Source organism: Lynx rufus, unplaced genomic scaffold (assembly GCF_022079265.1).
Source record: "Lynx rufus isolate CCGP_SWC_20201006 ecotype Redwood Valley unplaced genomic scaffold, mLynRuf1.p SCAF_1, whole genome shotgun sequence".
Classification (NCBI taxonomy): domain Eukaryota; kingdom Metazoa; phylum Chordata; class Mammalia; order Carnivora; family Felidae; genus Lynx; species Lynx rufus.
The window spans coordinates 114,344,386-114,363,736 of NW_025814823.1; the positions used below are offsets into that span (position 1 = coordinate 114,344,386).

The window sequence follows — 19,351 nt, forward strand, 5'->3', positions numbered from 1 at the left end:
GAGGTGGGTAGCTTCTGACAAACCAAAAGTTGAAATTGACCAAAGTTGGCTAAGCCTTCCCCTGGAAGTTGTAAGCCATAAATAGACCCAGAGTTCCAAAGTAGTTACATCAGACAAATTCTGCCTATGTGATTGTTGTCTAGGTGGGGAGACATATTCCTAGTAGTTGGTTTTTTTTCTTCTTCAGTGTTTTTCAGTTATCGTATCACCTTCCCCAACCCTTCTTCAAACCCTCCATCATCAAGGCATTTTGATAATCCAGAAGAAATAGTTAATGAACTGTGTTTCTGGCCACCTCTCAGGGAGAAGGAGACAGAAGGCAAAGTCTGGGGCTTGTATGAGGGTGCAGGGGCAGGATAGGGTAGCCAGGGATTGTCTGGTAACCTCTCTGCACATCAGGCAGGGAGCCTCATGTTAAAGGTGAATCAATCTGTCATGATCACCTAGATATTCTGGGAACTTTATGTCTTGAACTTGGATTAAGATGGCCCCGGGCTAGAATGCCTGTGTGTATGGGCACCCACAAACAAAAAACCACCCTGGAGAAAGGTATATTCATCCTAAGCCTCAAATTACTTCTACAAGCAATTTTTCAAACATAACTTACTGCCCATAGTGAAAAGTAACCTGGTACAGATGCAGGAAAAGTCAGAAGCCAGAACCAACAGATACAACAGACAACAGACTTCAGATAATGGAATAATCACGCAATACTTCTTATATTTAGAGAAATAAAACACAAGCCAGAAAATATCTTTGGAGAACAGAACAGTATAAAAAGTGACATATTTGAAAGAGTATCAAAAATAGAATTCTACAACTGCAAATTATAGTAACTGAGATTAAAAACCTAGTTGACAGGTTTGACAGCAAACAAGAGATGAAGAGAGGAGGAGTAAAGTGAAAAATAGACCAGCAAAAATTACTGCAAATGAGGCCTAGAGATACAAAAAGTGGGTGGAGAAGGTATGAGATATGAAAGCTAGAATGAGAAGGCCCAATATGTTTAACCTGAGTTACAGAAGACAGACCGTTGACTAGAGGCAATATTTGGAAAATGCTGAGGAATAGCTAAATATGCAATCTCTCCAAGTGAGAGACTGGGAAGTCATATTAACCACAATGTTATCTTACTATGGAACAGTCTGTTAGCTATTTTAATTTATAAGAGAGAAATCTAGAAAGTTACCAGGGGTATCAGGAAGCTACAAAACAGTATTTTCATTTGATACAACCTTGTATACTAAGCAGTCATGGTGTTCCTTTTAGCTTGCGAGGACTGAAAGATACCAACTAAACTAAACTCCAATTGAGAGGGGGAAATTACAATGACATTGTATTTGAAGTCTCCAGTTCCTTTGTGATTATAACCATTCAGCAAATTGGTTAGGGTTTTGTTATTCACATTATTTACAGAGCACAGGTACCCTGTATTTACAGAACACTCTGTCACTTTCCTAACAGAGAAAGGCTGAATGGAAGCTTTGGTTAACGAGCTAATTTCTGGAAAGGAGAAATGGTGCCCTTAGCTTATCTTTACTCCTATAAATCCAACTCAAGGATAAAAGATCAAGTTTGAAACACTAAAACAGAACTTTGGCCTCCTTCCAATTCAGCTTTTCTTTTTCTAGTTTGTGTAGAAGAGCATTATAAACCAGTATTAAAAGCTGAATAAATACTTTAATTATGATTTAATCATCTCTTAGGTACGGGGGATGAAATTCCAGGTAACTCTTGAGTCCTGAGACTCCAAGTAGCCTATTTCTTTGAGTACATTTTCTTCCTTCATTGTATATAACTGTATGCTCCCTTTACATGCTTGGCAGCAACAACCAGAAACAAGAAGCCTTCTTCCTTTTGACTGACTAACCAATCATGCAAAGTACCTACATACTATTAAAAATTCCATCCAGGCTTTCCCTTAAAATAAATAACTCATTTTAAGCATCCAACAGCAGTAACAAAATACATGAAACCACACAAAATACATCAAAATACATCAACCATAAATCCAAATAAGCCCAAAGTATCAACTGCCATTATTCCTAACCAGCTTATGAATTTTAAAAACTTTTTCTTTAATACTTTCTAAAATTTCTCCCATGAACATGCATTATTACTATAATCAGAAAAATTGGCGCACTGCCTTTTTCTTTTTAACTGTCCAATGTTAGAGCCCTGGCTTTACATAAGGAATATAAAATACATGTTATCCATTCCAGAAAACAAAATATGACTAATAAAATAACATGCTACTGTTACAAAACAGGAGTAACAGAGACCATTTTCCTATGTACTGTTCACATAAATCAAAGAAAAAATTTTAATTTCATCTAATTATTAATAATCTTTAAATTATTAATTTAAGATGATCAACTCAGGAACCTGAGTTTAAGAAATGGAAACTACAGTAAATCTTTTTTCTAACCTAATAATCTACTGACCCACTGACCTACTTTGGAATTTAGGTTAAATCTGATATTTCTGGTACAGATGGATATATTAATGTTAATTAATTAGAAGTAATGCTTAAATTTAATTGACCAGAATAATGCAGAACCCAGGCAACAATCCTTAACTACATTTATCACCATTTATGAAAAATTCTAACTTGCTTCTGCAGATTGCTTAGTGTTTGTATTATAGCTAGAAAGATCATTATTCCCAAGAGAACAATTTTAACTTGTAAAGATTCCAATACTTTTAAATTAATTGCTTAATGTAGAAGTACAGATGAAATTAAAGAGTTCTCAACTTAAAAAAAATAAAGAATGCATCTGCATGATTTATTAACATATATCCCTTATGTGTCTGGCAATGCTATTGGCAATTAGGACATCAGGTTGAGGAATCCTAATTCTACCTCTGTTAATACTGTGCTCAATACCTTTATTTTCCAACTTTAAAATTAATAAAATGAAGATCTGTAATATTTTAGATGTTACCTTACATCAAATCCAAGATTTATAGTTATTGAAGAAAATAAACCTCAGTGTCATGTTTGAGGATCATCACCAGGACTGTTTGAGATTCAGCAAGTGACAAATTGTTGGCATCTTATTTTGGCAGAAGAGGTGTACAAATTAAACATACTGTTGATATTAGAAATTTTAGGGTTCTTAGGTGTAGGTACAATTGAAAATCGCTTATTGGACAAGGTCAGGTAGTCCCAGTTTTAGAAGGACACAGGACAGGCTAAGATGGCCATTGCCAAGACCAGCTGGTAAGCAAGTATCTCACGGTTCCAATCTTGTAGGTGAACATTCATTAAGTGGAAGCCCATCATTTCCTGAATCACTGTTCAGCTACTGAAGTACCTTGTCTTGCCCTCAGGGGAATTTCCATACTTAGTTTTATAGAACTCTGTGTTAACTAGAGCCAGAGAGCCTGTGCAATATGCAGCTAGATACTTTCCTGGACACATGGGTAACCTCCATCAATTGTGATGTATTTATGAAGGGATATAATGTTTTTCTTTCTTCCCATCAAAGATTTGCACAATTCCGAATTGTTCTTGGAGATTTTAATTTTGCTGGTATTCAGCAAGCCAATCGTATCTTGGGGCCCATTTACTTCATCACTTTCATCTTTTTTGTGTTCTTTGTCCTGCTGGTAAGTACAAGCATGTATGTCCCCTTTTTCACTTCTAGTTTTTAGAATAAAAAATGAAATGATTAATTTAGAAGAAATTATAGTATAACTGCTTAGCTGTTAGAGTTTTTTACATTTATTAGGAACTGTGTGGATTCCTAGTAATCTAGGCTATAACTCCAGTGTCTGAATGTTTCCAAGTTGTCCAAAGGAGAATGTGATCATAAAAGTTACCATTTTGATGTCAGGTGTGTGCCAGGAATGTGCTAAATCTTCTACATCTATAACTTGGATATCCCGGGTCCCTCCAACCTGGGACATGGCATACCGGAAGGGATGAATGTATTCTGCCCATATTGCAAATGGCTTCTGGCCCTTAAGGCTAAAACCACGTATCTTTGTGGTTTTTAGGAGTCCCCAGGATGGGTCTTCACATCTGCTCAAGACGAATTTATTTGGCCTTCCTAATCAAGGAAATTTGCTTTCCCTCTTTGACAACATTTTTGTCACACACAGCAGTTAGCCCCTGGTGGTGGCCAAAAGTCCTCAGATTGATGGAGTTGGGCCTCAGTGAAAGGTGGAGAGGTGGGCTGGGGGTAAGAATACCCTCTCCACAATTGTTTGTATTATTTGGACAGAGTATTCCTAAGAGCCTTAGTAAGACTGTGCATCTAAATAGCTTTAGAGAACTTTAAAAAACCACTCTTATAGGGCTCCTTTGCCTCAATCAAAAGTGACCCTATAGTCTGAAAAAAAAAAAAATTAAGCTTCCCGGCCTGAGGATTTTCCCATTCTCCTCCTACACTAAGGCCAGTAAGTGGAGGAGAGGTTCCTGTTTCCTCAGCACTAAGATTTAGCTTTCCCATACCACCAGGCCACCTGCCTCCGGTAAAAGCCTTTCTTTTGATGGAATCTAGAAGGGCTACAAAGACTGGATCATTGTGGCCATATAGAGGGAAGTAGAATCTGTCTGAGCTGTGAGAGGTTTTAAGTTAACAGCTGTCTCTACCACCCTGCTTCCTGACTCTGATAATGGTTGTAAAGACTGCTGTCTTCCTCTGGCAGTGGTGCCAGAGAGAACAGGATATGTACGAATGTGATACTCTTATGTTTAATAAAAACTAACTTTAAATATGGGAGCAAGTAAAAACAAAAACAAAAACCACTCTTATGAACATATAATTATGTTATTCTGTTTTCGTCTGATATTCAATGTTGATCAGTTAATATATTTATCTACATATATATATCTATCTACATATATATATCTACATATATATATGCATTAGTATCCAGTTCATATGCATTACTTTACATTGTTTTTCTCATTTGCCATAAACTTATTTGCCTATATCCACACATTATATATTTCCCATTCTGCTGTGTTACAGTCTGCATAGGCATTTCTCTATTACTGAGCATATGAACTACTTTAAAATTTTTAAATCTAATTTTATAAATCCCAGCAGTCATCAGAGTCAGTAACATTTACATTAAATCTTTATGGAAATAATTATTTTTGTGACTATTTCTTCCCAGAACATGTTCTTGGCAATTATTAACGATACCTATTCTGAAGTGAAAGCTGATTATTCAATAGGCAGAAGGCCAGATTTTGAACTTGGTGAAATGATTAAAAAGGTATGTCTACTTCTTTTCCTATTTAGAATTCTAAGACACTTTTTACTCCTGTACTTTAAACCCCAAGCAGTGGTGGGTTTTTGGGTTGGGGGTGGAGTTGTTTTCTGTTTTGGTCCAGTCTTGCTCATATCTGTATTATGTCACTACCAGAGAAGTCAGATTTCTTTCTGGCTTTAAAAAGGTGGCCAAAATTATTTCAGTATATCAAATAGCAACTGAGCTGTTTACTAAACGCAAAGCTCTGTTGGGTTTTGTAATAAAACTCTCTTCCCTCCAAAAATTTCAATTTAGACGCTAGTAAATTTCTATAGACAATCTAAACTCAGAACTCCATGTGCCTTATCTTCCTCATTTTCCTGTTTCTGTTAATGGCAACAGGAACAGTCGCTCCAGGCTTAAAAGCCTTGAATTTTTTTACTCCCTTTGCCTCATATAGTTGGTTGCCACGGCCTGTGTGTAAAGTTCATCTATGCAGTTTTTGTTCACATTTGTGAAATCCAGGTCATGTTGAATTCTAACTGCCACCACCGGAGTGGGGCCCCTCAGTACTTTTCACCCAGCCTCCTGTGTAGGAACATCTTCTATAGCAACATCTTATGGCCCCTCTCCTGTGCCTATCCAGCTCTGATATCATTTCTCTACTCAAAATTCTTCAGTCTCTCTGGGCCTGTCAAAATAAGTCCAAATTCTTTACCCAAAGAATTGGGTGGATGCCTCTACTCAACAGCACTGCGTCCCAGCTAGTGTTTTGAGCACTGTGCTGTTTAAATTTTTTTTAAACATTTATTCATTTTTGAGAGACAGAGACAGAGTGCAAGCAGGGGTGGGGCAGAGAGAGAGAGGGACACACAGAATCCAAAGCAGGCTCCAGGCTCTGAGCTGTCAGCAGAGAGCCCAATGCGGGGCTCAAACTCACAAACCGTGAGATCCTGACCTGAGCGACGTCCGACCCTTAACTGACTGAGCCACCCACGCACCCACACAGTGTTGTTTACCATCACTGGCTCTCCCCTCTGGGCCTCTGCTCAGGTCACCTGCCGCCCCCAGCAACGTTCCCTCCATTCTCTCGCTGACATACTATTCTCCCTGACAGTGGTATCGCCCCTGTCCTCTCAACACCTACCTCACTTGCGTGGTTAGTAGTCACAGGTGTACAATCTCACCCATCTCTGCACATCCATGGCTCTAACCACATCACTTCACACAGAAAAAGTCCTAATGGCCATGAGGCTAGTGGAGTTTCAAAACTCGGTCCAACAACGTATCTGTAAAAGGAAACCATTAATATGTCCCCCAGTGAGCTGAATTGTAGGTTTTTTCATCTTTTATCTCATTATGATGTTGGTTATGTGCATTAAAGTGTTTACATCATTAAATGCAATACATGTTTTTTTTTTAATTTTTTTTTCAATGTTTATTTATTTTTGGGACAGAGACAGAGCATGAACGGGGGAGGGGCAGAGAGAGGGGGAGATACAGAATCGGAAACAGGCTCCAGGCTCTGAGCCATCAGCCCAGAGCCTGACGTGGGGCTTGAACTCACGGACCGCGAGATCGTGACCTGGCTGAAGTCGGACGCTTAACCGACTGCGCCACCCAGGCGCCCCTAATGCAATACATGTTAATAAAACTTTTTAAAGATTTTTTTTTCAAGTTCAAGTGTGATGCCCACAAGAGAACCCCTTTCTCTTTTTCACCAGTAGGCAGAAAACATAAGTGGTGACAAAGTGAAAGAAATCATAGCATTCCCTCCATATTTCTTTTAAAGTTTATTTATTTTGAGAGAGAGAGAGTGTGCACGCATGAGTGGGGGAGGGACAGAGAGGGAGGGGACAGAGAATCCCAAGCTGGCTCTGTGCTGTCAGCACAGAGCCCAGCATGGGGTTTCAAACTCACCAACCATGAGATCATGACCTGAGCTGAAATCAAGAGACAGGAGCTTAAACCAACTGAGCCACCCAGGTGCCCCGCCTCCACATTTCTTTAGGGGAGTAGTCCCTAGAGACAAGCATTCCATATTTCTTTTACCTTGATCAAAATTAATACAGGATGGGGCGCCTGGGTGGCTCAGTCAGTTGAGCGTCCGACTTTGGCTCAGGTCATGATCTCACAGCTCATGAGTTCGAGCCCCACGTCAGGCTCTATGCTAACAGCTCAGAGACTGGAGCCTGCTTCGAATTCTGTCTCTCCCCCTCTCTCTGCCCCTAACCCACTCACATTCTGTCTCTGTCTCTCTCAAAAATAAGTAAACATTAAAACAAATTTTTATTAATAAAGGATGTATTTTTGATGAACTTTTAAACTATTTTTAATTATGTCCAGAGTTACAACAATGCTCTTGAAAAACTTAGACTAAAGAAACCTCAAAAGGATGAAGACAATAAAGGGTAAGATGGCTTAAAATTTTGCCATTTAAAACTGTACATTATATGAGAAACTTCCAATAAGAGTAAGGTTTTGATTGTAAAACAGCCACCATCCCAAGTGCTTATTCTAAATACGTTGTCAATACATCATCCACTAGGGCCTCCTAATTCTGAGAGCGCCAGGAGGCTCCAAGCTAAGCTAATGAAAAATTAATATAAAGCGTGTTGTGCCACTCAGAAAGAACTTTAACAGAAAGCTGAACAGGAGAATAAAGTCCCCCTGAGAAGGGAGGAAAAACTGTTAGTCTACATTAAGTGCATTCACTTAGCTATGAAAATAAAAACATTTTTACACAAAATATTTAAGGATACACTTACATTTATTTATTCAATCACTTTGGTGTCCAAATGCTTCCCAAACCCAGACCTCTGGCAGTGGCACAGACTGTAAACATTATTTTATAGCTAGAGATGTGACACTCTGGAGACTTTCTATTAATGACACTTTCCAAATAATGAGTCTTATCAGAAAGACCAGAAATGCAATTATCATCCTTACTATAGAGCTGATCATACTTTATTTTCCCTTTCTACTGTCATAGGTCTCTGATCTTTATTTTATTTTATATTCTTAGTATGAAAGGCGATTTGGCTGAGCAAGCCAGAAGAGAAGGCTTTGATGAAAATGTAAGATTTTAACTTTCTCGTAAAGATAGCTTTATTAGAAATGTGCTTACAAAAAAAAAAAGTTCTGATTAAGAATTGAAATTATTTGCTTTCTTTACAGCACTAATTACCAACTCCGAAAATTTCTCCGCGAATCTAGCTGTTGTTGTTTATAACAAATTATTTCAATTCTACATGCTACGTCTTTTTTTTTAATGTTTATTTGTTTTTGAGAAAGAGAGAGATATGAGGTCGGGCGGGGGGGGGGGGGGGGCGGGAAGGAGACACAGAATCCGAAGCAGGCTCCAGGCTCTGAGTTATCAGCACAGAGCCTAACGCAGGGCTTGAACTCATGAACCACAAGATCATGACCTGACCCAAAGTTGGCCACTTAACCGACTGAGCCACCCAGGCACCCCTATGTGCTACTTCTTTTATTGGTGCTCTCAGCCAGATACTCTGGTCCTACAGCTGTACAGTCACTGTGGGATTATCGCGCAGGGTTTAGTGAGTATACTCTTTGGAGATGATAATTTTTCTCTTGTAATCATCATTCATGTTTTATACAGTTGAACCTTGAACAATGCAGGGGTTATGTTTACAGTACAGGAAAAAAATCCATGTATAAGTAGGCCCACACAGTTCAAACTTGTGTTGCTCAAGGACCATGTTTTTGAACAACACAGGTTTGAACTTCACAAGTCCACTTATATGTGAGATTTTTTTTTCAATAAATATGGTACAGTACTTCCTGTGAGTGTATTTTCTCTGCCTTATGTTTTTTCTCAGTAACATTTTGTTTTCTCTAGCTTACTCTACTGTAACAACATAGTATATAATATATATACAGAATGTGTTTTAATCGACTGTTTATGGGATCAGTTAAGACTTCAATCAATGGTAGGCTATTAGTTGTTAAGTTTTTAGGGAGTCAAAAGTTACACATGCATTTTCACCTGCACTGGGGTCAGCACCCCTGACCCCTGCATTGTGCAGGTGTCAGCTGTACATACATTGGAGTGAGGTTTCTCATTGTGAGATAAGAGAGTTACCAAAGGGAAAGGTTGAGGGTTAAAATGAACCTTGTGGTGTTGGATTAGAATTACAGGTGTGTGTGTGTGTGTGTGTGTGTGTGTGTGTGTGTATGTGTTCTATAGCTCTATCTGTCCACTGAGAAATCTAGAAGTAAATCTAGATCTTGGTTTCCAAATACCATTCTCTTCTAAAAGGAATGAGGGCCCCTTGGAGATACGGTTAATTCTAGGGTTGGAAGATACAACATGAATCTATAATATCTTGTTGAGCCAGAAAGTGAAAGTGCTGTAAGAATAATGAAGATCTGTTCAAAGCACACAAGAGTCAGGTTTGAGGGGCTCCCACTGGCCAAATCTGGAAATATTTAAGCGCTATAATGAATAATAATGTATAGCCCATTGAATAACAAAGGATTCCATGAGTTCATACTCATCTAAACATATACATGGATGAAAATCGGAGGAAGAATGGAACTTTTCCATACCTCTCCACAAAATACATATTATTTAACCAAAAGAAAAAGAATATGTCAGGGTGGAGGAATCTGGCAGATACTGCCTTAATCAGTATGGGGAAAAACTGAAACCATACACCAGCCAGTAAGATGCTAAGAGACAACAGCATCACTTCTGTACCATTTCTGCCAAAAATGTAGAACATGACAAAATATCACACAAAACTGAGGGACGTTCTGCAAGATAACTGGCCTGTATTCTTTAAAAGTGTCATGGTCAACATGACAAGCCACGGTAAAGCAGAGGAACGATACCAGAATGAATGAGATTAAAAGACAGACAAGTAAATACAGTGCCTAATCCTGGACAAGTGGCAAATTTGAATGGGGGGACTCAGCATTAGAAGATAATCATCTATCAGTATCAATCTTCTGACTCTGATGGTTGTGCTGCGACTATAAAGGAAAACGTCCTTGTAAGCAGGAAATACACATTGATGTGATCAGGGACACTGGGGCATTCATGTTGGCAACTTCAAATACTTCAAAGGAAAGAAAAAGTTTTTGTAACTTTCCCCTAATTTTGAGATTCTTTTAAAAACAAAATTATAATTCAGTAAACCATTTCTGAAATAAAAGATGATGTAAATTGAAAGACATACTGTGTACCTGTGGGAAATCACCTCGAATGAACATGAGACTCATCCAGGTAAAATCTGGACTTCCAAGGGGCGCCTGGGTGGCTCAGTCGGTTAAGCGTCCGACTTCAGCTCAGGTCACGATCTCGCGGTCCGTGAGTTCGAGCCTCGCGTTGGGCTCTGGGCTGACTGCTCAGAGCCTGGAGCCTATTTCAGATTCTGTGTCTCCCTCTCTCTCTGCTCCTCCCCCATTCATGCTCTGTCTCTCTCTGTCTCAAAAATAAATAAACATTAAAAAAAAAATCTGGACTTCTAAGAAAAGGAAAACCAGGTTAGCATGACAACATTCAACACCGTACATCAACAGAACCGTACCCACAATACATGCAAGGAAAGAAAATGTAAGCCAAGCATATTTATTTGGAGCACAACTGTGTTTCCAGTGTATAGGCTCAAAGAGTTTTCAACGCGCAAGAACTCAGAATAATGTTGTATTCCTGAGGGTTCTATGAGAATATCAGTTTCAGCCAACCAAAAGATGATCGGAGAAATTTTGCAAAAACGAAGAAGGAAGAGAGAAGGTATAAAGTAGAAAACATTGATGGAGTGGTTCATATATAATAGCTCAAAGTTAAAGAATTCATGTAGGAGCGCCTGGGTGGCTCAGTCAGTTAAGCATCTGACTCTTGATTTCAGCTCAGGTCATGATCTCATATGATCATGAGATAGAGACCCACATCGGGCTCCCCAGTGAGTGTGGAGCCTACTTGAGATTCTCCATCTCCCTCTCTCTCTCTGCCCTGCCCTTGCTCACACTCTTTCTCTATCTCAAAATAAATAAATAAAATTTTTAAAAAGAGAATTATCATTTAGAGTTAATAACCAATAAGAATAAATTTTAGCATATTTAAAAATACTTTAATAAAAATAATATACTATTTCATGGACTTTAAAACATATTTTCTTTTCACATTTTAACATCTCTAAAATCAAGATATGCCTTATGGTTGATAGTGTATCACACTGTAATTGGCAGCCTTTCTTTCCTAAGTGGTACATAAATAATGGTGTGTCTAACAGTAGACTCCATCTCTCAGATACAACGAAATGTGGTAATAAGATTTAAATATAGTTGGAACTATAAGCTAATTTTCTTGTTGAATTTGATTCCTAGTTGAGGGAACCAAAGCAGGAAAAAGAGGACTCGGGTAGTATTAAAAAAAAAAAAAGAAAGAAAGAATAAAAACAAACCATGAAAACAAAAATATGTACATTCCTAAGGGCAGAATAATCAAAGCAAAAATGAAAATAAAATATAACACATGGTAAAAAATTTAAAATGTAACATAAAACGGTATGATGTAACTGTGACCAGGTATGTCTGACATATCAGTAAAAGCAACTAAGCTTAATTTACTTAAAAAGAAAAACATTTTCAGATTGAATCACAAAGCAACACCCAGTTCTATGCTATATCCTAAAATATATACATAAAACAAAGTGACTCAGAGAAATTCAATATAAAACCATAGGCAAAGGTCTACATAGGCAAGCAAAAGATGGGGTGCGCCTGGGTGGCTCAGTCAGTTAAGCATCCAGCTGTGGCTCAGGTCATGATCTCAGAGTTTGTAAGTTCAAGCCCCGTGTTGGGCTCTGTACTAACAGCTCAGAGCCTGGAGCTTGCTTTGGATTCTGTGTCTCCCTCTGTCTCTCTACCCCTCCCCCGCCCATGCTCTCTCTGTCTCTTAAAAATAAACATTAAAAAAATTTTTTAATAGACAAGCAAAAGATATCAGAGGACACAACTGAATATAAGTCAAGGTAGAATCCTAGAAATAAAGCTGTAAATGAGATGAAGGCCACTTTATAATGATAACATGAATTTTAATAGTTATGGTTATCCATGCACCAAATAATGTAACATCAACTTCCATAAGGTATGGACTACTAAACTTACAAAAGGAGAAATAGGGGCATCTGGGTGGCTCAGTTGGTTGAGCATTTGACCCCTGGTATCGGCTGAGGTCATGATCTCATGATTTGTGAAACTGAGCCTACCTACGTAGGGCTCTACACGGGCAGCAAAAAGGCTGCATGGGATTCTCTCTCTCCCTGCCCCTCCCCCTACTCAACACACTCTTTCTCTCTTAAAAATTCTCTTAAAAAAAGAATTATTTTTTAAATAAAGGGATAAATAAGGAAAAATAAGAGGATAAAACTCAAACAATAAAATGAATAAGGTGATCCTACAGTTATATATATTTAACTCTGTAAGAATATACATCTGCTTTTTAAAAACCCATTCATGAAAAATGATCACATACTGGAGCACAAACAGCCTCAATAAATTCCAATAAATTAACCAACTGGTTAATACAGAAAAAAATGATCTGAAAGCAACATAATAAAAATGTTCTAAGAAAATCAGAAAATAAAAACATTACTTAACCAAGATTTTAAACTATTAATTCTTGAATCAAATGGGAACTACAAAATGAAACCGTAGAATTCTTATAAAAACAATAAAAACAGTATATAGGAAAATCTATGAGATTAAAGTCAAATGCCAGAGGAAAATCAGTAGCCTTAAATTTATCAACAAAAACCAAGACTGAAAAGAAATTGATTTTAGCATGTAACTCAAAAAGTTGGAAAAGAACAATAAATAGGAAAACAACAAATAAGAAATAAAGATAAAAACAGAACCAGTGAGTGGCAAACACAAAGCTGTATAAATAAATAAAAAGGCTGGTTCCTTGAAAAGATCCGTAGGGGGGAAAAAAATAAATCAGTGGAAAGAAACCATTAGCCAACAAATGGAATAAAGGAGAGAAAGCATAAACATACAAAGAAGTTACAATGGGAGAAATAATGAAGAAATAAGGAATTTAAAAAAATATCAATGAGGGGCACCTGAGTGACTCAGTTGGTTGAGTATCTGACTCTTGACTTCAGCTCAGGTCACGATCTTTGGGGGTTCAAGCCCCACATTGGGCTCTGCACTGACAGCATGGAGCCTGTTTGGGAGTCTCCCTCTCCCTCTCTTTGCCCCTCTCCCACTCACACACTCTCTCTCACTTTCTCTTAAAATTAATTTTTAAAATATCACTGAAAGAAATTGAAGAAGACACAAACAAATGGAAAGGTATTCCAGGCTCATGGATTAGCAGAATTAGTATTGTTAAAATGTTCATACTACCCAGAGCCAATGTACAGATTCAATGCAATGCCTCACAAAACTCCAATGGCATTTTGCACAGAAATAGAACAAAAAGTCCTAAAATATGCATGGAACCGCAAAAGACCCCAAATAGCCAAAGCAGCCTTGGGAAAGAATAACTGAAGAAAGAAGAAACTTGGAGGCATAACACACCCTGATTTCAAACTATATTACAAAACTATAGCAATCCAAATAATATGGTATTAGCATAAAAAGAGACACAGAAACCAATGGAATAAAATAGTCTGGAAATAAACCTTCCCACATATGGCCAATTAATTTATGACAAAAGATCCAAGAACATACAATGGGAAAGGGATAGTCTCTGCAATAAATGCTGCTGGGGAAACTAGAGAGCCACATGCAAAAGAGCAAAACTGGACCAGTATCTTCCATATAATTTACACAAAATTGCACAAAATGGATTAAATACTTGAACATGAACACCCAAAACGATAAAACGCTTAAAAGAAAACTTAGGCAGTATGTTCCTTGTCCTCAGTCTCAGCAATGGTTTTTTGGATCTGACACCAAAACCAAAGGCAGCAAAAGCAAAAATACAACAAATTGGAATACATAAAGCTAGAAAGCTTCTGTACAGCAAAGTAAACAACAAAATGAAAAGGCAACATAGTGAATAGAAGAAAATATTTACAAATTATATATCTGATAAGGAGTTAATATCCAAAATACATAAAGAACTCCTACAACTCAATAACAAAACAAACAAAAAAAAACACCAAACAATACCATAAAAAGTGAGCAGAGGATCTGAATTGACATTGTCCAAAGACATACAGATGGTCAACAGGTACATGAAAAGGTGCTCAACATCACTCATCAGGGAAATGCCAGTCAAAACCACGAGATATTACATCACACCTGTTAAAATGGCTGTCATCAAAAAGACAATAACAAGGGTTGGCAAGGATGTGGAGAAGAGGGAACCCTCTTGTACTGTTGGTGGGAATGAAAACTGGTGCAGCCACTGTGGAAAACAGTGTGGAGGGACCTCAAAAAAATGTAAATTACAACTAACATATGATTACCAGTAATTCCACTTTTGTTTTGAAGGGAACAAAAACTCTTAATTCAAAAACATATCCACACCCCCATTTTCACTGCAGCATTGTTTAGAATAGCCAAGACATGGAAATAACCCAAGTGTCCATCAATGGATAAAGAAATTGTGTGTGTGTGTGTGTGTGAGTGTGTGTGTGTGTGTGTGTGTGTGTGTGTGTGTGTGTGTGTGTGTGTAAACTCAGCCATTAAAGGAAATCCTGGGGTGCCTGAGTGGCTCAGTCAGTTAAGCGTCCAGCTTCAGCTCAGGTCATCTCATGATTCATGAATTCAAGCCCTGCATCAGGCTCTGGGCTGACAGCTCAGAGCCTGGTGCCTGCTTAAGATTCTGTGTCTTCCTCTTTCTCTGCCCCTCCCCTGCTTGTGCTCTGTCCCTCTCTCTCTCAAAAATAAATAAGCATTTAAAAAATTATTAAAAAAGAAAATCCTGACATGTGCAACAATATGGATAGATTTTGGTAGCATTATGTTAAGTGAAATAAGTTAGAGAAAGACAAATACTGTATGATCTCACTTATATGTGGAATCTAAAAACAACAAAAACAAAAAATGAACTCATAAACAGAACAGATTGGTAGTTGCCAAGAAACGGAGTAGGGGCGAGTAAAATGGGTGAAGGTGATCAAAAGGTACAAACTTATAATTATAAAATAAGTAAGTTCTGGGGATGTAATGTATAGATGATGACTACAGTTAACAATACTGTATTGTATATTTGAAAGTTGCTAAGAGAGTAGATCTTAAAGTTCTCATCATAAGAAAAAAATCTATTAACTGTGTAGTGATGAAGGTTGACTAATAATTACACTTACTATAGTGATCATTTCACAAAATATACATATATGAAATTATGTTGTACACCTGAAAAAAAATCACTAAGAGACTTTTTTGTATAACTTTATGCAAATAATGTTTGAAAAACTGAAAGCAGTGGGTAATTTTTCTCTGAAAATAAATTTATCAAAACTGATCCCAGAAAAGATTTTTAAAAACCTAAACAAATCCACTCTATAGAAGAAATAAGGTCATGAAAGAGCTACCTGAAAAATAAATGAGGCCCCACAAATAAATTGTATCATATTTGTAAGGAACAAATAGTTTCAAACTACTCAAGCTGTTCCAGAGAAAAAAGAAAATGGACAACTGTCAAATTATTTTTATAAAATGGCTATATAGTCATCATGTAAAATGACTATACACACACATACACATACCAGTTATAAATTTTGAAGTAAAAATCCTAAATAAAATAATAGCAACAGAATCGAACACAATAATATAACATGATTCAGTAGGGCTTACTCTAAGAATGGAAAGATGGTTTAAAATTGGGTAATCAACTAATTAACATAACTCATTCTATTAACAGATCCAAAAGGAAAGTTACATGATCATTTTCCACAGATGCTAGATATTTGGGAAGATTCAATATCTAATCTTAGGACAACAAAACAAAACAGGAATCAATGAACACTTCCTTGATATGATAAAAACATTTATCTCACCCTCCCCCCCCCACCAAAAAACATATCTATCTCACCCCTAAGCTAGTACCTTACTTAACAGAGAAACAATGACATGTCAGGGACAAGGGACAAGAAAGGATGTACTGGAGGGATCAGCCAAAACAATTAAGAGAGATAAATTAGAAATGTTAAGAATTGAAAGGGAAGAGATATAAATAAACTACTTCTATTTGACTTACGATTCTCTTAAAGCTTCCTAGGTCTGCCAACTAGGTATTCAAGTTTCCTAGGTATGCAAGTACCAGAATTCAATGCAGCATTAGGAAAAAAATAATCTAAGTAAATGCAATTATGCAAACACCAACCAGTTCATTAAAAATTATAGAAGACTCTATAATAGCAACAAAGAAAATGCCCAGGGATTCATAAAAAGTGTTTAAAACCAAGAAATGGAAAAATTTTAAACATTCCTTAAAGACACAAAAATATACTTGATGAAATAAGAATATATACTGTGAGTCAGGACTTAGGAAAATGGAAACCACATTATATATTTCAAACAAGAAATTAACTACAGGGAAATGATTACATGGGGAATGGAAGGCAGAAAAAGTAAAAACCCTGATGCAACTCAGACTGTAGGAGGACACTACCCCTCCCAAGGCTGAGGTTACAAAAGGTGAAGTTTTCTGAACCTTATCTTAGAGACTCAGCCTCCAGAGCTGTCTAGTGAGACCTCTGAGGGTAATCCCCATCCCACCCCTGCCACTGCTGTTTCTGAGTGTGATGGGCCTGGTTCTGGTTATGCCAAAGACATCAGGAATGCCGCAGCCTGGAGCCAACCACTACTGCTGGAGACAACTACTATTTGCAGAAACAATGGTGATAGATAAAAACCCAGACTCTCCTGCACCTCTCCATCCTCCACGAAGGCAGAACCTAACAAGCCAGTGTAGCAAAAGCCTGAGGAATGAGGTTAGTAAAACCTGAGACCCAGCATCAGAGTTTAAGAAGGTGTTTTGAGGAGTGCCTGGGTGGCACAGTCGGTTAAGCATTCCACTTTGGCTCAGGTCATGATCTCGCCATTTCTGAGTTCGGGCCCTGCGTCAGGCTCTGTGCTCACAGCTCTGAGCCCAGAGCCTGTTTCAGATTCTGTGTCTCCCTCTCTCTTTCTGCCCCTCCCCCACTCATGCACACACGCTCTCTCTCAAAAATAAATAAAAATATTAAAAAGAAAAAAAAGAAGGCAAATTTTGAGTTGAGAGAGATCAAATAGTCCAGCTCATCCTTTCGGCTTTTAGTACACGTGTGAACTTCTATAAAACGATAATAACTATTTTTCAAGGTTCCACTGAATAAGTTGGAATTATCCTTTATACAAATGAAGGCACTTTTCTCCTCTCCCCCAAAAGGGAAAAGCACAGTCCCAACAGTAACTGTATTTCTCTCTGAGTGATATTAAGACCTTTTCTACTGATATCACAATTCCTTAAGAACTTAATGTTCAAACTACTATTTATGGATTTATTTATATTAAGTAAACTCTACCCTAATATAGGGGCCCAAACTCACAACCCTGAAATCAAGAGCTGCATGCTCTGCTGAGACAGCCAGGTGCCCCTCAACTACACAGTCTATTTTTGTTCATAAGAGTATCAGGAGGCATCCCCCAGAGAATTCCCTGGGTTCCAAATACAGCCCTCTCTGAGCCCATTCTGTAGCAGCAGTCAATTTTTCCTTGGCAATTGGGATCAGTTACCTCAGTTAGTTGAGTAACCGCTGCTTTCCCTGCTGGTTCTGTAGCCTGAGGAATCCCAAAGGGCCGGGTGTTCATCTCATATTCTTAAAAGTCTGTTATGTCCCTTGCTGGAAATACGCTATCTCTGAGGGTCTGTTTCTTTGGAGTTCCCCTGCTACCAAGTACTCATTAGTTAGGGTCCAGTGGACTACACTAGGTAGTCCAAAAAGAGGGTATTTACCACAGAAAGAATTCCTTTCTGAGGTAGTAGAGGACTAGAAAAGCCAGTGTTTAACACTAAATTAATCCAGAGACAACAGTAAGAGACAGCTACCATCTACAGGAAGAGGTGAGGGTGTAAGGACCTTGGAACTTGGAGAAAATGCCCTTGAAGAGTCGGTCCTCTGCTTGTGAGGAAAAGCATCACTTTCCTGTGAATGTCAAGGCAGGCTTCACAGACGTAGTGATAGTTGAGATGGGTTTTCTGAAGGATGAGTCAAGTTTACTAGGCAGTCTGTTTAACCCAAACTACTTACACATCTACATTTTAATTAGGCCTGGTCATTTAGAAATAGTTGCAGGGCCTACCGCTTTACCACATTAAATTTATCGGTGACTGTGTAAAAACATAAATGCTATAATGTGGCCAAAATAAAAGTAGCAAGATTGAAAGCCATCCTTTCCTACTTCTGATATGTTGGTTTAACAATAGACACTGTCTGATAGAATAGTTTCTTTGACCAGAATAGCATACATTTATGCTTGTATGGACAAGGGCATCACCATCCTCTCTGAGGATGCTTATAAAGGGATCAGAATGCTTATAAAGGGATCAACTTAGTTACTTCACATTATTGCTGGAGCAGGATGGTATCAGATACTGGAAAGTCTCTGGATCATATCTGGGTGCAATGTCTCTTCTTTCCCTTTTTTTAGTGCTGCCCCTATTTTCCACAACATAACTCTTTTTCCCCCTAAAGTTGGGAAAATGTTATTTGGATGCTAAAAAGGAAGTGGGTGGTAGTGAGGACAACACACAGGAAGGACTCTTTAGAAGCAGAGAAAAATGCAACAAGAATTCGCTGGTATGAGGAGCTTATTTTGGGGTCTGTGGACAGACTGGAGTGCATATATTGATGCAGTAATCCCGAAAAAGGGACTAGGGACTGTTAGGTAAGACTGCAGGGGTCTGGCTGCGAAGCAGCTGGGAGAACATATACCCACAGATGTACTCTGAAATACATTTGCTTCATTAAGCAACAAAAGTACAGAAAAGAACAGCTCAGCTTTGGCCAAGTGAAGAACAGAAAACCAGAAAAACTCAGCTGGAGAGGCACAGGGGAAGAGGCAGTGAAGAACAAGCTGAGGATTTTAATTAAAACACACACACACATACACACACACACACACACACAAAGAAAAACCCACCCAACAAGAGTGAACAGTACTAATACCA

The 19,351-nt window shown here is 38.1% G+C and overlaps 1 protein-coding gene across 1 annotated transcript in view; it reads left to right on the plus strand.

The window, feature by feature from the left end:
• Nucleotides 1-19,351, plus strand: part of PKD2L2 (polycystin 2 like 2, transient receptor potential cation channel) — a 43,830-nt gene that overhangs the window by 18,687 nt on the left and 5,792 nt on the right. The window contains exons 9-12 of the mRNA XM_047085163.1: nucleotides 3,492-3,612; nucleotides 5,131-5,232; nucleotides 7,555-7,619; nucleotides 8,234-8,285. Coding sequence (XP_046941119.1) covers nucleotides 3,492-3,612; nucleotides 5,131-5,232; nucleotides 7,555-7,619; nucleotides 8,234-8,285 — 340 coding nt within the window. The remainder of the gene's footprint in view (nucleotides 1-3,491; nucleotides 3,613-5,130; nucleotides 5,233-7,554; nucleotides 7,620-8,233; nucleotides 8,286-19,351) is intronic.